Consider the following 22,583-nt stretch of genomic DNA (forward strand, 5'->3'; position numbering starts at 1 on the left):
TCAAAGCTGAAGCGGAACTGGACCTTGCAACACGTCAATGATCCAAAACATACCAGTAAATCTACCAAGGACTGGCTGAAAACTAAGAAATGGAAAGTCCTGGAATGGTCGAATCAAAGCCCATTGAGATGCTGTGGGGTGACTTGAAACGGGCTGTACATGCAAGAAACCCCCTCAAACATCTCACAGTTGACAGAATTCTACATTGAGGAGTGGGGGAAAACTTTCTCAGACCAATGTCAGAGACTGGTAGATGGTTACAAGAAGCGTCTCACTGCAGTTATTTCAGTCAAAGGGGGTAACACTAGCTATTAGGGGGTAGAGTGTCCTAACTTTTTCCTCAGTTAGAATATGCATTTTTGTAGAATTACATTTACAGAATATCTTGAAAAGTCTTTTCTTCAGTTTTAATTGTTTAGTTATATTCCTATAATTTCTCAGTATTGCTAAAATTGAGAATAAATATCTATGTATCCTAAAATGTTACAAAAATACACAGGCTTTCATAGGGTGTACTATTTTTTTTTTCACATGACTGTATGTACGTAATATAACATATTAGTAACATAATTACATAATGTTCTTAAAATATTAAAATCGAACTTATATTCATTATCTGTAAGTTATTGTTACTATAATTGCATAATAATAACTTTTAAAATATGATAAAACTTCAACACTTCATTATTTACATAACAATTACTATTTATTTTCTATTGCTAAGATATTTTTTTCTAAACCTTGTTTCTTACACAGGAAGGGTGTTCTTTATGTTGGCAATGATGGAGTCTACTGTTCCAGTGTTAGGAACAACTAGCTATTCTCAGTTGTATAATGCAACTGTCGGTATTTATCCAGGGATAAGTTATCTGACTGCAAGCATTTTTATCATTTTCCCCATCATCGTTTTCACGTAAATATATTAAATTGTGTAATTTATTTGAGTCCATGAGTTCTATATATTTGTTTAAACTAACTTTGCTTCTGATTATTTTGAAATATTTATATATTGGAACAACTTCTTGTGGCTTGAATTTACTACAGCTTATTGTTGAGTGTTATTCCAGTTTATTAAAGATTTAAAAAATGTTGTTTTTCACACTTATCAACATTCTGAAATATTTTAGTTATGGTATCTAATTATAGTCGAATTACTTGTATGTATGTGCATCCAATCTCATGCAGTTTCTATGAGCGTCAGCTGATGAATCAAATGTGCAATAAATTAAATTTTAAACATAGTTCCTATTATGATAATAATGGTAATAATGAACAACGAATAAATCGATTTGTATTTCAAGGAACACACCATAAGCGGTAAAATGGTGGCTAAGGACCACATAATCAATACAGTTTTCTGTCATAAGTCAGTGCCCTCTGGTAACAAGTTTGTTTTCTGTTACATAATTGTAACATCAGTTTCTTGTTTAATTATGTTATATCAAACTTTGTTTACTTCTATATTAAACTTACTGTAGTCTCTGGTGTATCAGTAGTGAGTTTGAAGGCTTATAACGCAAAAACCGGGTTTCAATACATGTAATTTTATTTCATTCGTATATTACTAACGTCTAACTTGATATACAATATATGAAACACTTAGATATACAAGTATTAAAACCAGCTAATAACCATGATATTACGTAAATACAAATTGTTAGGATTCAAACTCGTTCTGATACGAACCACGTCTTTACAATCTACGTCACCACATCTAGTCATACTGTGTCTGACGACCATATATCTTGACAATAGTCCTACAACATAATTTCTAATGCAAAAGTCTCATAAGTTGTCATGTTTAAAGAGCATCCTTCCTTCTTCATGCTTTCCGTAATATATCATATATATAGAAGGATAACAATATTCCAGAGCCCATTTCAACAGCTTAATTGCACAGAAATCCGTAGACACTGTATCTTGTGACTAGATTGGTATTCTTTGTATTAAAGAGCGTGAATGCATATTTCATTCACCAGCTCGAGGTATTTATTGGTTGAGCAGATATTTCACGAAAATAGCTTGTGTACTTGTGACTTGTATAACTTTTCTAGAGATCCTACTTGATCATGTTGAACACTGCTACCTGTGGCATGTGGATGACTTTTGCTCCTGAATTTTGTTTTCATTATTTTTACATATCATGCAGCATTTTGCTTACCATGACTGGGATAAGCCATTCTGTAGATCAAATTCTGCCTCCAGGTGGCCCTATTTCATTATTTTTCAATCTCATTAAGTACACAGGATATCCCCACACTGTGTATTGCAAATCTTCAATGAAAACACATCTTTATGACCCGATTGTTTAAGTATTCTGTCGAAAAAGGCTGTTACATACATACATAAGAAGTCTGAGGAAATGAATGTCATTTACAAAATCTATGTGTTGAAATGGACTAAGTTTTATAACCTCAGGGGGTACCAGTTTTAAGGAGAAAATGTTTTTTATCCTAACTTCAAGAATGGCCACATAGAAAATTTGAGATCCAGAAAATGATTGGAACAGGAATATTAAGCTTGGATATCTGTAAAACGTAAGCCACATAGGAAGGCAGTAATATTGACATGATTGTGATTAGTTTCTGAAAAATTGTTTTTGTTAAATGTACGAATAAATCTTCTGTTTGTTTTATTTTACGAAAGGCGTTTTGAATATTAGAGAGAAAATGATTTTTCCCCCAAAGATATAAGACTTGTGGGATAATCATTCCTTGAGTATGCCGTAATAGTGGGATGGATAGCAAAAGCAGTTGTGCATTTTGGTTTGTTTGTTTGTTTTTGAATTTCGCACAAAGCTACTCGAGGGCTATCTGTGCTAGCCGTCCCTAATTTAGCACTGTAAGACTAGAGGGAAGGCAGCTAGTCATCACCACCCACTGCCAACTCTTGGGCTACTCTTTTACCAACGAATAGTGGGACTGACCGTAACATTATAACGACCCCACGGCTGGGAGAGCGAGCACGTTTGGCGCGACGCGGGCGCGAACCCGCGACCCTCGGATTACGAGTCGCACGCCTTACGCGCTAGGCCATGCCAGGCCTGTGCACTTTGGAATAAAAGCTTCAAACTTAGCAATTTCACATATATGTCAAGGTGCTTTTTTTGACATTGGGAAACATCAGGAACTCCTCCTATGTGAAGCTGGGCAACAGTTAGAGAAGTGATATGACCGATATGACTCGATACCAGCCACCAGAAACAGAAGTAAAATCAATCCTTTAGTTACACTGCAAGAGGGCCCCCGCTGGTACAGTGGTAAGTCTACAGATTTACAATGCTAAAATCAACGGTTCTATTCCCTTCGGTAGACTCAGCTGATATCCCAATGTGGCTTTGCCATAAGAAACACACACACTGCAAGAGAGTGACTGAAAAACGTGTTTATAGTATTTTGTGATCTTCCAGAGATAGTACTAGAACGATTTTTTTTACTATGTGCTCATCAGAAAATGAAGAAATGTAAAATCACACATCAACAAGTAATTATTTCACAAGTTACCAGAAACTAGTATAACTTAATTTTCCAATACTTATTTTGTCCCCTGCTGCAATTCTATAACTCGATTCAGGGTATAATATGATATGCGATGTATCATGTACTTATGTATTTTACTTCTTAGACTAGAAAATGCGCACCATAGTTCATATCCAATAATATTCTATTTCTTATTACTTTAAAGACGTCATATTCAGTTCTGTGAGCACTTCTTCACATGAGCAAGTCCAGTACATTGCAAAGCAGCTGTCTTGCACTTGCTTAGACTGCTGCATCAGATTTTGCAGTTACAGCAGAGGAGCTGATATCATGCACTTGTTGCTTCAGAAAGAGTTGTCCATTCTGACTCGTACAGTCCACCTTCGTTTATCTCTAGTTAATAGGCGAAGGAAGCATAAGTGCTGGTTCCTGTGTCTGGTCCCATTTGTTCCCACCTAGATAGGAAGTTCGCTTGGCATGTTACTCAAGTTTATGCGTGTGTAGGCAAAATTGCTGCTAGTGACCTCTTCTTTGAGAACAACATGTTTATTTCATTGACACCAGTACACGTGTTTATATAGTCGTACATGAGTAAAATAAAATCTCTTCATGGTACTCAAGCACTCTTCTAACACATGATCAGTGGGAGAGGCTAGATTAGGCAAAGTTCTGGCAAGGTATTCCATGCGACCCAGACTGTTTTCTTGCTATGTTTAACAAAGGTTAAGCCAGTGTTACTTGGCATAATATTTGAATTTAGGAGCAGTCATGCCTCTCTTACTGAATTTGCCCATCAGTTTTGTGTCTTTGGTGGTGGTTACACTCACATGCCTGTCCAGCTCCAAGATGGATGCCTTGTGAAGCTCTTCAAACAAACCTAGCTGTTCACAGAAGAAACACAAAGCCATACCAGCTTCAGAAATACTTGATGACTTTGATCTTTGTTTAGAGATACATGCTGCATCTTTACTTCTATAAGCACTTCCTTGTAGTTGTCTCTTTTCTGCCATTTTTAGTATGGTACTGTTAAATTGCAGCATGCATGTTTTATGCCATTTCACATTGTTTATTGAAAGACTCTCCTTAATGCCATGACCCTCATCTAGTCCTGCCAATTGTAAGGTGTTTGGTATTTCTCCTTGGTCATGCAACCTAATTAGGTGTTTAGTCAGTGACTTGTATCAAGCCCACTTGTCTGGTTGTTTTGATTGACTTGAACATTGAAGGGACTTGTTTCTGTTTTTCTGACAAATTACGCATAATTCCAAGTTTGTTGAGGGTAGACTACTTTATGATATGCATGACTGTGCTGCTTCTACAAGCTTGAATATGTTTTACGTTATTAAGTGTATTTACTGTTCATCACTACTATATTAGTCTACAGCGACATTTTACGCTGTACCGTCAGGCGCCAACAACAAAACACTACACTAATCTTTATCCTGAAATATAATATAAAATATATTTGTAAAAACAATATATCAAATTATATAATGAACAATGGTGCACGAATTTGATGAAAAAAATCCATATGTACAGAATTGGACTAATATAATAATAATCATAAATGATACACACGCTGACCGTAATTAGTAGTATATCGTGGAGCTTATTAATTAATACGGGTGGAGTGAGAAGCCACGTATGCTGTGTACATAGATATTAATTGAAGTTTGGACTGTAATATTATATATCGATAAGCTGTTTAAACTGGTGCATTCGTTTGATCGCTTATGTTAAACAAGCACGGAATTTATTATATATAAACGTAAACAAAAGATGAATCATCAAGATTTGGTTTCAAGATAGTTTTATATTTTTTAAGGCAGCAGTTCAAAGTACGTCGATGGTTTATCTAAAATCAAGAAAAAGTTAATAACATTGCGTTGCACACAGTGTGCCTGGTGGAGTAGTTTAATGACAGTAAAGCCGGAATTACATTTTTATGTTTTAAAACATGATTCTTAGGCTCAGAGTGGCCAGTATAACGGCGACCACTTTGGACTCATGAAAACTTGAAATTTCATGTGTGTTTAAAGCATTAGATAATTAAGTACATATTGTTCAAGTTGTCCATCAGATTTGGTGCCTTTATTACCAGACACATTGTAATAAAATCTTAGCTAAGCAGCTGCACTATAACAATTTCTGTTTTCAAGGTTAATCCAGCTTTCAGAAATAAGATAAACAATACAAAAAAAATGAATATACATGAGATCAGAACAAAGGCTTAAACTAATCTAATGCTATCTTCTCCAAGTTCAATATTTTTTGATGTGTTTACTGGTTAAAAAGATTTTTATCTAAAGTGTCGTTGTACGGGGTTCAGTAAGTGTCATTAATACATTGTGAAAAAAAAACGTTTTTTTTCAAGATGGATTGCAACTGTTTATTTCTATAATGGAAGATAAGGAGTCGCGTATAAAATATTTCAATTTGCGCAAACAATGAAGTAACTGTTGAAAACTACTGAGGACAACAAAATAGTCTCCATTCAATCATTGGTGTTTTCTTTATTAAATATATTTCAAAAAATCGTCCCATATTGCGATGAACTAGCGTTGAAGACGTTCTTCCTGTATAAGAGAATAAATTTCTAAAATAAACTTTCAGATTAAAGGATATTATGTTTGAATAAACGGAATGTTTGAAGACATACAGCTTCAGTGATGTCATAACAGAAAGATAATAAGTTACCAGAGGTGTACAAACTATTACTTATATTCGAGAAAACTTTACTATTCGTTATTCTTAAAGGATTCCAAATGTGCCTGGTAAATTAACACACAGTGGAGCCAGAATAGGATTTGAAAATTTTAAGCTATAGCGTTATTGAGGGCAATGAACAAAATGGGACTGTTTCCAGTTTCATAGAGATTGTCTGTTTTGTTTGAATTTCGCGCAAAGCCACACGCGGGCTATTTGTGCTAGCCGTCCCTACTTTAGCAATGTAACACTAGAGGAAAAGCGGCTAGTCACCACCACCCACTGCCAACTCTTGGATTACTCCTTTATCAACGAATGGTAGGATTGACCATTATGTTTTAACGCCCCACAGATAAAAGGACGAGCAGCATGTTTGGTGTGATGGGGATTCGAACCCGCGAAGTACGCTTAAATTCTAGAAAGCTATAAATGTCATTAACGTCTATTAATCGGAAAACTTCAGACTTTGATCAGGAAAGTTATAGGTATATTCATTACACTATGTAACAAACTTTTTAACTTTTTCTTGTTCCTGGGCAGAAAGTGTTATTTCCCAATTGTTTGTGCCTAAAGTAGATGAAAAAGACTTATTTTTCTCTATTAAACTTTACTTTTGCGACCTGGGTAATACAATTCTCAAATTTACCCATTTTCCAGAGCATTCCAGGTAGATTCAGTGCTGAGACCTTAATGACTTGATCAGAGATCTTGGCCTAACAAAGTCAAATACCAAGCTCTTGACATTTAGGCTCAAGGAGTGGAATTTGTTAGATGAAAGTGTGCAAGTTGCAAGTTAGAGGAAGTATCACCGACATTTCCAAGTTTCTTCACTCGTCAACATTGGTTCTGCCACAATGTATGCAGTCTGTGTGAGGCAATTAAAATTGCCTGTAACTGAACAAGTGGCGCCTCTTTATTGATAGCTCATCCAGAAGCCTCAAAGCTATGCTGCTCCATAACGGGAATAAGTACCCGTCTCTTCCCCTGGCTCATTCGGTGCATCTCAAAGAGGAATAAAACAGCGTTAAGACCTTGCTAGAAGCCTTGAAGTATGTTCAGTATGACTGAACATCGGAGACTTCAAAATGGTGCCGTTCCTGATGGGTATCCAAGAAGGCTTTACCAAGTTTTCCTGTGACCAATACCTTTGGGACAGCAGGGACACCACAGCGCACTACAACACGAAGCACTGGCCACAATGGACCGAGTTCTCTGTGAGGAGGCACAATGTGACGTGTGAGCCACTAGTGGACCTACAGAAAGTGTTGTTCCCACCAATGCACATAAAATTGGGTCTTATGAAATAATTTGTCACAGCTTTTGATGAGGAGTCTGCAGCCTTCAAGTACATCGAGATTTCTTCCCTAAACTGTCTGAGGCAAAGGCCAAAGCTGGTGTCTTCGTTGGACCACAAATAAAGAAGATCCTGGAGTGCACAGAATTCCCCCAAGAAGCTCAGTAGGGAATGAAAAAAAACGCTTGGGGCAGCTTTGTCGTAGTGGTTCGGGGCTTCTTGGGCAATCACAAGGCCGAAAATTCTGGTGAAGAAATACTGCAAAATGGACTGCAGAATGTCCCTAAAAGTCCATATCGTTGTCGCTCATCTTGATAAATTCTAGGAGAACATCGGAGCATACTCAGAGGAGCAAGGCAAGCGCTTCCACCAAGATATACTGGACTTTGAACGCTGCTAGAAAGGAGCGTATAACGAAAACATGATGGGAAACTATATTTAGGGGCTGATACGTGAAAGTGATTTACATTACAGTCGCAAATCTCGAAAAACTACTCACTTCTAAACATTTTTGTTCATTTTAGTATAAATACATGTAAATTTTTATTTCTATGTTGTTTTATTCAGACCTTATGTAAATGAAAAAGTAAAAAATTTGCCCGCTTTTATACAGAAAATAGGTTAATTTCTAAAGTTCGTTATCCAGGTCACAAAAGCAATGTTTGAAGGGAATAATGGCCATTTTCTGTACTTTTACAACAAAAGCAATTAAGCAATAACAACGTGCAAAGTAATTCACTGAAGTTGGACGCCTGGTAACACTGTGTAACAGAAATTTTGTTCCTGGATATTATGTGCAAGGTGTGAGGCGAGCCAAGAAAGAAGTTATTAGGAAGGCCAACCGAACTAACCAGCTTAAGCAAGTGTGTGACAATATTAATTCAGCGTTAACTTGCTCCTCGTGAACTTGGGCAGTCGATAAAATATTCAGTTCTAGACCAAATATTAGAATCAGTACTGTTTGTAAGTTTGCCGAACTGTTGTACATAAACTATTATTTGTAATAACTATTAATAGTAACCGTTATTATAAATTATATTCTTTTTATGTTCGTATATTAAAATTTATTTATGTTAAAAAAGGAAATTATGTGTATCAATCTTGTTAGCAAATAACATAAATTTAACACATATTGATATTTAATTAATTACTAAGCTCAAATTAAAATTCCGGTTATTTAAAGTAATAGTATGTAACACAATAAATCGGAGACTTAATCGAAATTGACAATACGTAACAACGATGATATCCTTAGTTTCATAGCATCAACTTGCCACTCTTTTGTCTTCAATTAATTTCTTGATCATGATGTTTCATTAATATACATTATTTGCTATAAACCAACCCAATCATTCATCTGGTAAGGCTTTATAGCAGCAAAAGTAAAGTACTTGGCTAAATTATAAAATTAAAATAGCTTTTAAAATAAAGCACGTTATCAGACTAAATATGCCTTACCCAAAGATGATTTATTTTCTTTATTTTAGATGGTGCTTATTACTTGACAAGAAAACTAACCAACAATATGAAAGACTTCAAACTGAAGAAAAACTAGAAGAGAAAGAACCTCGCATTCAAAAGCTTCCGCTACCTTAAAAACACTTAATTTCGATACTCTGAAGGTTGTAGAGCACAATTGCAATTATCTTTTCTTTCTGTGTTTTTATCATATATTGAACTTATATTTGTTTTAAACAGAATTTGTTGTTGTTAGCTCATCCATTTAATATTCTTGGGGTTAAACAAGAAAAGCATTGATTACACAGCTGTGATACTATAAATAATATATTTTGCTACTGAACGTGATTTTTATTTTAGCAAATTATTTTAATTAATTTACATTTGTGCTTAGAACATAAATATGTGGATCAATACATTTCAACTGGTGTGAATCCAGTTGTTGCTGTTCTTTTGTATTCAGTGTGAATAAAAACTAAATCTTCATTGACGTTTGAACACTAGTTATATCCTTACAAGCTTCGAAAAATCTTTAACAGATATTTATTATTACTATTCACTTTAAGATTACAGGACAACAACAAACAATGTCATATGAAAACCAATTAAAAATGAGAATTTACACTGTGGTAACGAATAGTTAGGATAAATATGTTGAATAACAAAAAATATCATTGGCCTAATTTTACTGTAGATATTATACAATGTGGACTCTCCTTTCCGTTACTTTTCTTCAGTTTCCACACTAACGAGTTAAAACACAGAATTAATGACATAAAGAATCATGCAGGGTCAAAAACCAAATAAACCATGAAAGGTCAGTTACTTTTGGAAAAACAAATGTACTTCTCTAGGATCGAGTGAGATCCAGTAGTTGGTGTGCCTGACTGAGGTTCTCAGGTTCAGTGTCTCGTAACGTCAAAAAAACAGTTGCGCTCCGCATATTAAAGCCATGAATGCGTTATAAGAATTACAGACAAACCCTACTATTTTGTTTGATAAGTTAGTCCAAGAATCAGCGGTGGGTAGTGTTGTTGGCCATATTACCACCCTATAACTTTCAAGCACATACTAGTGCCAGATAACATTTGACAGCATGCCATCACCTCGCGGTATCTAATTTTAAAATCATATGATTAACATAAATTGCCAGTCCAGTTTTTGTCTTCTAAGCCATCGTACTAACTTCTACTTGTTTCCATTCTAATTCTGATGGAATAATTTTTTGTTGAATCTTAATTGTGGTTGAGAGTAAAATCACATTCCCTCCACCTTGAAATACACAGTACAGGACCTAGCTGATTAAGAAAAATATGGTGTCACAACTTTCATATCAAATTCCAGTTATTCGAAAAAAATTAACACTAAAAATGGTCTTTAAAATATTTTAGAAAAGTTAGTAAATTCATGTTGTTGTCGTTGTTTTTCGAACATTAGGTTCCAAAACTTCAAGAATTAAGTAAAAATGAAATTATTCTAGTTCTCTAAGAATATTGTATCATACTCACCAGATAAGATAACCCACCCAAATAGAAATATTTACAATAAGTATAAACATCTTGACCCAAAAGTAGCAAGTCTTTAGTTTTACTTGTTGATCGTCTGTTTCTTATATTTTATTCCCAGAAGCTTGAAAAATACGGAAACAGAATTTCTGGTTTGTATCTCCATTTTATAGAAACATTTATTTATTTATTGTGAATTTCGCGCAAAGCTACTCGAAGGCTATCTGCGCTATCCAGTCCCTAATTTAGCAGTGATAGACTAAAGAGAAGGCAGCTAGTCATCACCAACCACCGCCAACTCTTGGGCTACTCTTTTACCAACGCATAGTGGGAATGAGTGTCACATTATAACGCCCCATGACTAAAAGGACGAGCATGTTTGGCGCGAAAGGGATTCGAACCCGCGTCCCTTGGGTTATCAGTTAAACGCCTTAACACGCTTGGTCATGCCGGGCCTTTTATACAAACAACCACAATACGTGTTTTTCTGAAGTAGTGGTCACGTAATACTTAACACGTGTTCATTTATATTTATTGAAAATAGTATATTAGGGTTAAACAGTCTGTTTTAAGCTGTAGGAGACAATCAGTTTAGTTACGGATTGTGAGTGTATGGCATGTTTTGTATAGTTTGGAGAATGTTCTAATGTTTCATTTATGGTGACTAATATTACACTGGAACAGGTAATACAAATTATGTTTCTAAATATTATGAAATGTTTGAAATAATAATTAGATATTATTATCTAATAATCTGAGGGTCGCGGGTTTGCATCCCCGTCGCGCCAAATATGCTCGCCCTTTCAGCCGTAGGAGCGTTATAATGTGTTGATCAATCCCACTATTCGTTGGTAAAAGAGTATCCCAAGAGTTTACGGTGGGTGGTGATGACTAGCTGCCTTCCCTCTATTTTTACGCTTCTAAATTAGGGACGGCTAGCACAGATAGCCCTCGAGTAGCTTTGTGCAAGATTAAAAAAAAAACAAGCAAACAAAAACAAGTATCAATTATAGTTGGATTGAGACATGCTTGTGAAATTTATGTTGGCCCCACTTCATGGAAGTATGACGTCATGGCGGCCTAGCAATACGTCTCTGGTCATACTTTGTGGAACAATGACGTTATCATTATTGATGTTATAATTTCATCTCTTTCTCTTTCCCATCTTTGAGACGGCCAATCATTGCATGTGTCGTAAATGGAGCTTTAAATACTTTTATTCTTAACAACAAGAACGTTATCGTGGTATTCTATGAGCAATGTTTTAATTTTTGCAGTTTAATTAAGAAGAGCGTGTAATGGAACAGACTTTGTGATCATTGATGAATACAGAAATTATATTCTATTCAACATATATTTTCATTATATTTACTGCTTTTAAAACTCTAGATTGCTCTTTCTATTGATTACTTACATCAGAGATTGGTGGCCTTGTGGTTAGGGGCGCTTATTTCACAACGTGGGGACATGGATTCGATTCACGTTACTGACCGTTGTATATTTATCTTTATTGGTTACAAATTTTCCTTTCTTACAATGTTCTATGAATATCTTCGAGTATGGTTTTTTTAAGTGGTGTTTAAAACATCTGCTATGGTAGACTGCACAATGTTTGACACTTTTCAGTTATAATTCAAGGATATTGTAAAAAATTGCTGTAGTGGATCACATAATATTTAAGATAGTTTCTGAGGTAGTCTATAAAAAACTCGAATCAACTGCACGAAATGAACAATATTTTTACACGAGTTGACAGATTAATTATATATATATTGTTGCAGAATAAAACTGTGAATGTTTGAGACAATTGCCGAGATCGTTTGTACAATATTTGCGCTAGTTATTGTGAGATCTATGAGACATTTTACAGAATTTGTTGAAATTTAAATGTACATTTTAGGTGTATTGACAGAACAAACTGCATATGGATCAGCTTTGTGTAGGGACCAGGTTACTGTCGGTGTGTAAAAACTGATTATCATCTCAAACATGAAATTTTGCAAATCTTTCAAAGTCACTTTTGTCTCCACAATGACATCCCTAACCAATTTCCTGCTTGCCTGGCTGTTTATTTTGGAAGAACAGTATGAAGAAATAATCGGTGCCTGAAATTCTCTTATAACCTTTTCCTGATCTGTTTTTTTCTTTAATCACTTTATTTCTGACTTGTTTGAGAAGCTCACTGGCTTTCAAAGTTAATTTGTCGAATCACTGTGCAAGTTGTGGCTGAAAGAAATGCATTTACTCTGAAGTCAAGTCAAACCACTTTATTACACGCAAACAGAGACAGTTACACTAATTTTGTGACCTTTCAAACTAATCTTTTGCACCTGAACTGATTTAGGATTGCCATAGTAAAGGGGGGGGGATAAGTACTTATGCAATTGAAATTTTTTTTTTAAACTCTAACTTACATTCATAATATCAGCAGTTTTTTTTTTCAGATTTCTAAGCTTGGGGTAAATTGTGTAGATTCTAAATATAAACCCCTATTTGAAAATTTCGTGATTGCAAACTCAGACTACAACAAAACGTGGAAACTTTGCGGGATGGATGAATATTTTTCCAAGGCACTGTATATATATGATTTGAAGAATATATAACATGAATGCTGCAAATCAAAGACATTATTAAATGTTTGCTATGTAGCTAGATTAAGCAATTGCATAGCTTGTTTTAGAGAAGGAATCCGACGTTTTCTTCATGATTTATATCAGAAAGGCTTTCTTTTTCTTTCTGTATTTCTGCCAAAGAGATGGCGGAAGTGTTGCATAACGCTTCAAGGTCTGTGAAAAATTAATATATTTTGTCGTAGCATTTGCTTGTAATATAGCAAGTTTAGGAATTAACAGTATTTTTAAATGAAAGAAATAAGATTAGTAACCGTATACTTTATAAATAAATAAATACTTTAATAAAACTCGATAGTCTTCATCCCGAATAGTTAACTTGAAGATAACGTGAGATTGAAACTGCAAGTGGGTTTCTCGTACGTACGAATAACTTGAGAATGGCAGAATTTGGAGCTCATATAATAACTTTTGTAGGTGAAAAACCATCCATATTTGAATTATTAGCACAAGACAGTTTTGCAAGAGGACTAAGAACCGCAGCAAAATATTTTATTCGTGTAAGGTATTTTTCGTAGTTTTTATATTTTGTTATTGTTGATTTTAACCTTAAAATACATTTGATCGATAAATGGAATACATATTCTTAAAGGAACTTTAGGTAATATAATGTATGCAGTAAATATGTGCGTGGTTTAGTATATTCTTGAAGTTAAATTTAATAACTTGATAAGAAATCCGAATAAAACTGAAAGAGTTCAGAAGCAGGAAAATTCTAAATTTTTTACAAAAACCAACCGACTTGTATGTTCCCAGCAATAAAATCACTTTTAAGAAAATTTATTCAAAAAACTTAATTTTCATAACATTTTAATTTTGATCTGAACCTTTGATTTTTCAAAACAAAACTTGGGTTAAGTTACAACATCGTTGATAATTGGAACACTGACAATTAATCTTTAGGTGAATTGTTGTCTGGAAGCCTTTTGCAATAATTGATCAAGAATTGGTCTTTTACACAACTATCAATAATTTAGGCATGTTAGAGAACACCATTTTCTTTTATTTCTTTTGCATCTGTAACTAAATTACCACATTTGTCTGGAATAGTAGTTATTTTATTGATTGATTGAAAACTTTCTAACACTAACTACAGAAGTTTCTGAATTAAGCCATTTGCTTTTGGATGACTGAAGCTGTTAAATCTGAAAAAACAGAAACAACCCATAAATTAAGGTGTATATTACCTGTTCAACATAAACAACATTGTTAGCCTAGCAACAATATTGTAATAATTTTATTGCTAAGCTATGATGTATAGTGTTGAGTATTACCAAAAAGAGCATGACATGAAGACAAACTAAATTAAAATCCAAAATTTAGCTTTATGTTACTAAAGAAACTTGTTTTTGGGTAAGCTGGTGGGAATTTTGCCCTTTCATATTACTTCTTTGGACCACAGAAGTCATCAGTCAAACATTCTGGTAGTAATTGGTCAAATAGTATGCAAGGAGTTAGCAGACAAACAAATATACAATTTTGCTTTTATATATATATTAAGAAGTATTTGCTGTAAGCATTTTCTAATATCTGTTTCTCACAATTCCATTTTGGATTCCTAACATTATTTTTACTTGTTTTCAAGTACATTTGGCCTATAAATTTTCCATTTTAGCAGTTTGTTTGAATTTTAAAAAATTATAACGTTTTTCTTAATTTTTGATTTCATATCCTTTCTAAGGCATTTGAGCTTACATTTTAATTTTCTTTATTCTTCTTTTGCATCGTGACTGTATTTTATATTTGTAGTAATTATTAAATATTCCTTGTTTTAGACTTTAACATCCTCAATAGCCTGTTCTAATTTATTTGAGATAATTCTTTTCTTAAAGCTAGTCTGGTATGGTCTGGTGGTTAGGGCATTTGACTCAGCCTTTAGATTTGAAGACTGAATCCTATTGTTGAACAGTCTCATAGCATAAGAGTTAACTACTTTCAGGTTTAAATTAAAATATTATTAACTTTGATCTTAGCATAAAAAAACCCTCAAAACTAATTAACCTTCTCACTATGAGTCTTTCCATGGTCAGTTTATTATTATTACCTCTTTCATGCATTACTATGCTCATATTCTACTCGTTTTAAAATTTTATACAGGGTGTTCGGAAAGTCACTATGCACTTATTTATTAACAGACATGTTTCAATATAGAATACAGGAGGTAAATATGAATGACAATTATAAACAACATTGAAAGTGACCCCCATTGGCATCAATACAGGCCTGGATCCTTCATATTTTGCTTCTAAACACTGTGATCAGTTGCTGGCTTGAAATAGACTGAATGAATGCTGTTATTGCTGCTTTTAAAACTGCACAGTGACTTTCCAAACACCCTGTATTTGACTTTGTGCAATTCCAGTTAACATTTAAGTCAAACCTGAAATAGCCAAACTTGTGCAAGTTTTTAAATTTTTTGTTTGCTGAACTCATCAAGCCCATAAAATTTTTTTGCCTGCTAAGCTTTTAAGTATTACTCAACATTTCAAGCCTTTAAATCATTTGTGCAACCTTCCAAGCCCTTAAAGCATCCATTCCAATTTTCAAACCCTTAAAACATCTACTCAGCCTACCGAGCTCTAAAAGCACCTACTAAATCTGACAAGCCCATAAAAGATTTATTCATTTCCCCAAGACCAATAATGTGGTTCATAGTAGCTTCCTTATGCTTACCTGTTGTTATATGTACAAATACACCTGTAGTGTTTCTACTTTCATACTAGTCTGCCCCACAGTGTATGTCTGCAAACTTACAATGCTAAAAACCAGATTTTGGTAATTGTGGTGGGCAGAGCACACAGTCTATGGTGTAGCTTTGTGCTTAACTTCAAACAAACACACTAACTTTATTGATATCTTCCATTGGGAAAAGGTAGTTTCAAAATGAAAATATATTTTTACAAGCCTCATTCATAATGAACAAATTAAAAGCACTGTTGTAAACATTTCAATAAAGTTTTATGTTTTATCAAACCTTAGGTTTTAATTCATGTTTGAAGTTGTCCAGTGAAATACTGGCAGAATTGAAATTACCACCTTAATTTAGTTTCCTCTGAAGTTATTTCATTTGTTATTTAACTTAAACAAGTTGCCATGCCCAACAACAAGCCAATATCCAGCCTATTTGGTATTTGCATAAATCATAATATTAATAACTGGGTATATATGTTTCCCACAGATTAAAATTAGGTATGAATTATAAAATGTTTAAAATACTTTTTATGAGGTTCAATAAAACACACAAACTGGTAGAAAATTCATATGTAATTTATTATGGTTTTATTATTCTGTGACATTATATGGAGGCAGCAAACCAGTTTCTCCTATTGAAAAAGGGTGAGAAACACTGATTTATAATACCAATCCTTTCCCAATGGACTCTGTTATACACGAATTTGTCTACACATTTACAAAGGTTTGTGATTTGCACTATAAGTTGAAAAAGTGTTTATCTTCAAATTTGTTTTACTTTTAGTAAATATTAAGTTTTTTGTACAAAAAAATCTGACTTTTTAATTAAATATTTTTATTAAAGATTTGCTTGTGAATATTGAATCTGTTTCATTACTAGCTCGAGTGCAAGGTGATTTCATGTTGATGATTAAAAAAAAAACTATTCTTCATCCCAAAAATATCTTGTATTCTTTGAGTTCTCTAAAACCTACTAAATACATTTCAAACATTTGTTTTCAGTAAGACTTTATTTTGTTATTTTCTATACTCTAACTGTGTGGGGTCTTTCATTTGACCAAATTGGGAAATAAATGTAAATTATGCTTTTTTGTGCTGGAATGACTACATATAATACAAATGTTTAGTCTAAGTAGCTTAAGTGTCATAAGACTATATTTACATATATATGCATTTTTTATTATATTGACTTTCCAGTCATGCCTAGATAACATTAAATAACTGGCGGTGATGTACATATGCTCTCGTGTTACATATCCTATAATATAAAAGTGACCTTTAGTCTTTCCTGTCTTGGCTGTATTTGTGGACTAGTATTTCATAATAGCCACATTTTAATTATTATACAGTATATATGTATATAGATGATTACAATTTAGAAATAAATTATTAAACATTTTTCTTAAAATATCGAACAATAAATCTAGAAGTAAAGCACAGTTATCTCGTTATGAAGTATTAAACTTGTTTACTGTTTGACATAGGTTACTAAGCCTTTTACAATTTTTCACATGGAAAATATCAAAAATTTATTTTAAGGGTTTTATACAGACACGGACAGTTGAATAACTAATAAAGCATAAATAATTATATTTATACCATAGAATTTCACTATAAATTATTAAATTTAGTAACTAAGATATATTTAGATTAAAAAAAAATATGAAACTTTGAGGAGACTAAAGACATCATGAAATCTTGGTTTGAAAGAAAGTAGCAGCCTTTTTACAGATTAAAATAGTTGAGAAAACTACAAACAGGACATTCTATGCTGTTGTTTGGTTATTCACATTTCACATTGTAGTAACAGTATGTAAGGGACCATTTTAAAACATGGGTCGAACAGGGTCCTGCATTTGATTAAGTACATGAGCCATATTTCAGCAAAATAAAAAGATAGGGGGTTATTTTATATTCTAGCTGATCAATATTGGTAATTTTGGTTCCTAATTTCTTCAAACCTATAGACTTAGTATTTTGACATCACAAATATCTGTTTTTAAACAGTGATGCAATAAAATTCTAAATACAAATTGATAAATGCAATGATGTGGCCTTTGGCCTGTGACCCATCATGAAAGGGTTGTCTTATAACATCAGAATAGCATGATCTGCATGACCTTAAACTAAATATAAATTTTGTATTTTGTAAGAGTTTCTTTTGTGGCTGCATCTTAATACTGTAAACAGTGTTAATTTGAATTTCAAGATGTTTTAGAATAACATTAATATCTGTTAAATACCAAACATCACCATCATTTCAAGCTCTATAAATTTTTCACTGTATGAATGGTATTATAATGTATTCTATTATCATGGTTGTTGGCTAAATTGAACTATAAATTTACTCTTTCAAAACATTAAAATGTATTATATTACATTACTTGTTCAGTTTCTAGTTTTTTTGTTACAAACTAAATTTCAAGACTGCATGTGTTTGGAATCATAGACATAGAATAGAAATAAATACATTGGATTATTTTTTTCTGAAACAGTATTCAAACATGAAGGCATACTTGTCGATTCTTATTTTCACTTTCGTTTGTTTGTTTATTTTGAATTTCGCACATAGCTACTCAAGGGCTATCTGTGCAAGCTGTCCCTAATTTAGCAGTGTAAGACTAGAGGGAAGGCAGCTAGTCATCACCACCCACCACCAACTCTTGGGCTACTCTTTTACCAACGAATAGTGGGATTGACCATCACATTATATGCCCCCATGGCTGAAAGGGCAAGCATGTTTGGCGCAATGGGGATGCGAACCCGTGACCCTCAGATTACGAGTCGCATGTCTTAACAAGCTTGGCCATGCCGGGCCCCACTTCCATTTGGTTTTGCCAAAATAATGTGCTCTTCATATTGCTAGCATTTGTCTCATCTTATATTTTTAAATTTTTATTATATATATAATATGAATAAATAAATTGCTTTAAGTATTTAAGGTGTTTTTATAATTTTATTTTATCAAATTTTCTAGGTCTTAGTAGAAAACAATCCTGCAAAATATGGATTTTATCTACACCATTTTGAAGAATTGTATCTCATTGGTGACTTGCTTGTGCAGTATCTGCATTTAAAAACTTGTGGTGAGTATTGAAGCATAAGGTACAGGTTGAGCAGTAAAGATAGACAGACACGCACATGCTTTGGGTGTGTAATATATATATCTTGGGGATGAAATATTTGTATATTTTAGGATGGTTGCTGCAAAGTAAAACATGTTTTACGAATTTCTACAACAATTATACATGAAATTAGCAAGGTATGAAACACAATTAAAATGGATAAATCAGTTATTAATTAAATGTTAAGATAAATGTAAGAAAGCAAAAAAACTGAAGAAAATAAAGATATGAATTTTGAGATATTAAGAAGTAAATTACATTTATCTTTCTACAGCTAGTTTTAATATAACAAAAGCTGATGTAATTTGAAATGTACGATAATTGCAAAATGTTACATTACAAGTCATCTTTCAAACCAATGTGCTCTAGGCCTATACCTCTTGTGTCTAAAGCTACTGAGCTATAACTAGTGTTATCAATCCTGTTTGTACAACATATAATTTATCAGTAAACTTAATTGGCTTATTTTCAGAATGTCTAGGCTCATTTTCCTTTGATTGTCATAGTGCTTATTTGAGGCTCCCTCTTCATTTCCCTTAATGTTTTGTTTTATTAAAAGATCTTTCCCAGTTAGTCTACACAGCTCCTGTTGGTACTGACAATGCTTTCAGTGTAGAAAATATTAATTGGAAAGATTTATAATCATTTGTACATTCTCTTGTATTAATAAATTTGTTATATTAGACAAGTGAGAAATCAAGAGTTGTTAAAGAAGAAAGCCTGTTGTGTATATTAATAGAAGCATGAAGCTTTAAGGCCAAATAATTGCATTGTCTTAATTTTAAAAGCTGTTTTTAAATTTTCAGTACACTTGATTTGTTAATTACATTGTTTTTTTTTTGTAATCTTTGTTTTATAGGTGGTTTGCTTTTGTGTATACTTTGTTTATGATATAAACAGTTGTGAAATTCTCCTTAAAGATGTACAGGTCTTGCAGTGTATGGAATATCAAGTTTTCTGCAGGTAAGATTATGCACTACATGAATTGCCAAGAATTATATAAAAAACAAGAAATATTCCACTTGGAATTTCAAAAAGAGTTGGCACAATGTTTCAGTGAACAGGTAGGATTTCATTGTTTAATATAGATCAGCAAGTTTTTTGACAAAATTTTTATCCATTGAAAACATTCTATTTTATTTAGTTATTTTCTTTTTACAAATCCTGGCATAGGGGCATCCTTTGCTGAACACTTTTATGGGCTACAGAGAATGCCTTTGAATCCTGATGTTTCAACACAGAGTCAAAAGCAGAAAACATCGCTCTCAAAAAAGCAGATTAGAATTTCCTTGTTTTGCTTGGCCATTGCACCGTACATTAAGACAAAATTAGATAAACTGTTTAAAACACTACATGAAAAATGGACAAGTGCAAGGTCACAAAAAAAGGATGTAAGTGTAATGACAAACTTAATCTTTAAAGTTAGATACCAGTATTATTTATAATGTTGAATATAAGTATCTATTATGATCATTACCTCTGTGTGAAGATTATTTTCTATTATTTACTTACATTTCCCAAACTAATCAAGCCTCATATTTTTGGGAAAAATAAATGAAAATATTGCTTGAGAGGATCTTTGTTTTACACTAAAGGTGTTGTAGCCATATTTTTTAGTGTTATAGCATTGTGTACTTCTTGTCAGTTTTTATATAAAAGTAATTTCATTAATGTATGTTTATGCTAACACTCATGACTGAAAAGTAAGTTACTTTTTAATCATTGATGTGTTAATATATTTTTTTTTAACACAAGGGTAGGAAGAACCTGTAGTTTACAGTAACAGGATACAAATTTTATTTGAGTTATTTTAACTAAAAGATGCAAGTTTAATGACATTTATTACTTACAGTATTTTTAAACAATTTTGGATATGATTATCATTAATGTTTTCATTTACAAAAATTATTTTTCAATGTGAGCTCAATATATAAATTTAAGGCTGAGCCTAAATTCCTGAGCTGAATGAACCTTGTTACTGGAATCATGGCAAAAAAGCAAAATTATTTGTCATGGGTTTTTCTTTTGCATTGATTCTACAGATTATACTTCAGTTAATTTTTCAGTTACTTTGATTTTATTCACAAAGAAGTTATTGATAATATGCAAGTCCTTTAACCCTCTTGCTACTGGTCTTTATATGGTCGGGGGTAAAAGGATATGCCATCATGTTTGTAGATGTGCATTTAAACTTTTATTGATGTACTGTGTTATGAATGTATGCCAACAAGTTTAGTAACACATTAAAGATTATAATTCATATTTCAGTATTATACAGTAATTAGTTTCATAATTTAAAAATAAATATGAAATCAAAATTCTTAAATATCAGTTTTGTGTGTGAAGTGGTGTTTTGAATGGAGGTTTGGTTCAGATTGTTTGTGACATTCAAACAGTGTATAATTCCTTGCAAATTAGGAATTCAAATTACCAATATTTAAAAGCTAAAATATAAAATAAGAACTTCCTGCATTTTATTTGCTGGAATATCAGTACATTTAGTGAATTAACCATAGCGGTCTCACCCACCACTTTTCATTTTTGGAAATATTGCTTTTGCATACTTACTGCTGTCTGTGATGTATGAATAACCAGTCAGAAGCTCAGGATGTCTCTCTGGCGGTTTTCTCAGTCTCTAAAAGGTTGGAAGATCTCGATTATTTCTCTTTCTTGAATTGCCACAGGAAGTGGTAAGTGAAAATGTTGTCTGAAAAGTTATTTTTTTACTCAAATACAGATTAATTTGTAAGCCTGATTATATTACAGTGGAATTCTACAATACTGGTAAAGTAATTTATAATGCTTGGTTATCTAAAAATGCATATATATATAAAACTTAAAAAAAAATATATTTCACGTCGTCCATGTGTGAAATTTGACATGGCTTGGCAAATGGGTACAAAATTTGTAAGTAGAAATAATAATTGTTTCCTATATTTCTTTAGTTACTGTTGAGTGTTTTATGAAAAATAACTGAAATTTATCTTTATTGTAAATTGTGATAATGTGTGTGCGTGCGTGTGTAATGTATTATAACCAAAATGCAACTATTTCTCAAAAATTTAGTGAGAGTTAACTAAAAAAAACAACAAAATTTAACTGGTATGGAAGATATTTTCCTAGAACAGTCCAAATCTCTTGCTGATTTCTCCCTGAATATTTTTAGAGTCCAGGTTTAGAGAGATCTAAATAGGTTTTGTATTTACTTAATTTCTGAATGGGTTATAGGGACATTTAGTTCTCATTAATTGGAACCTAATAGTAATTTGTAGGAGGTAGATGGTACAGACCTATGATGGTTTTATTGTCTTGGCCTTTTTATGTTTTACAATAATTCCTGTGCATTGAATCTGAAAATGCACATTTTCTTTATCTTGTACAGATTTTTCACAAAACTTCATATGTACTTAAGTGGATCATTTTCATTGAAATCAAAAGTACCTGTAAAAAAGTTTCATATTTTCACTTCTATTATATTTTAAATTTTCTTTCTTTAATTCCTCTTTTATCATTACCAACTCATTTATTCTATAATAACACATCTGATAACTGCATGATTAAAAGTATTTTACATTTTTACTTGCATTTCAGTTTGCACAGTTTTGTGTACATGCAGCTGTGTTTGTTTATTTCTAAAAACTTTCCAAAAGAAGTGCATTATTTATTATATCAGTTGATTCATCAATCTGGAGTGC

The 22,583-nt window shown here is 32.8% G+C and overlaps 2 protein-coding genes across 7 annotated transcripts in view; both read left to right on the forward strand.

Annotated features, from left to right (window-relative positions):
* The window catches only part of LOC143240534 (putative peptidoglycan muropeptide transporter SLC46), a 35,239-nt gene extending 25,812 nt beyond the window's left edge, over positions 1-9,427 (forward strand). For 4 of the 5 annotated variants that reach the window (XM_076483142.1, XM_076483123.1, XM_076483133.1 and 1 more), the window contains exons 5-6: positions 757-913; positions 8,967-9,427. In XM_076483142.1, coding sequence (XP_076339257.1) covers positions 757-913; positions 8,967-9,075 — 266 coding nt within the window. In that variant the 3' untranslated portion in view covers positions 9,076-9,427. The remainder of the gene's footprint in view (positions 1-756; positions 914-8,966) is intronic. The other variant, XM_076483162.1, reaches the window with a different exon arrangement.
* Positions 9,428-13,189: 3,762 nt separating this feature from the next.
* The window catches only part of LOC143240548 (peroxisome assembly protein 12-like), a 29,498-nt gene continuing 20,104 nt past the window's right edge, over positions 13,190-22,583 (forward strand). The window contains exons 1-3 of one of the 2 annotated variants that reach the window (XM_076483172.1): positions 13,190-13,572; positions 18,741-18,849; positions 20,062-20,279. In XM_076483172.1, the coding sequence (XP_076339287.1) occupies positions 13,453-13,572; positions 18,741-18,849; positions 20,062-20,279 (447 nt within the window). In that variant the 5' untranslated portion in view covers positions 13,190-13,452. The remainder of the gene's footprint in view (positions 13,573-18,740; positions 18,850-20,061; positions 20,280-22,583) is intronic. The other variant, XR_013021816.1, reaches the window with a different exon arrangement.

Source organism: Tachypleus tridentatus, chromosome 2 (assembly GCF_004210375.1).
Source record: "Tachypleus tridentatus isolate NWPU-2018 chromosome 2, ASM421037v1, whole genome shotgun sequence".
Lineage (NCBI taxonomy): Eukaryota > Metazoa > Arthropoda > Merostomata > Xiphosura > Limulidae > Tachypleus > Tachypleus tridentatus.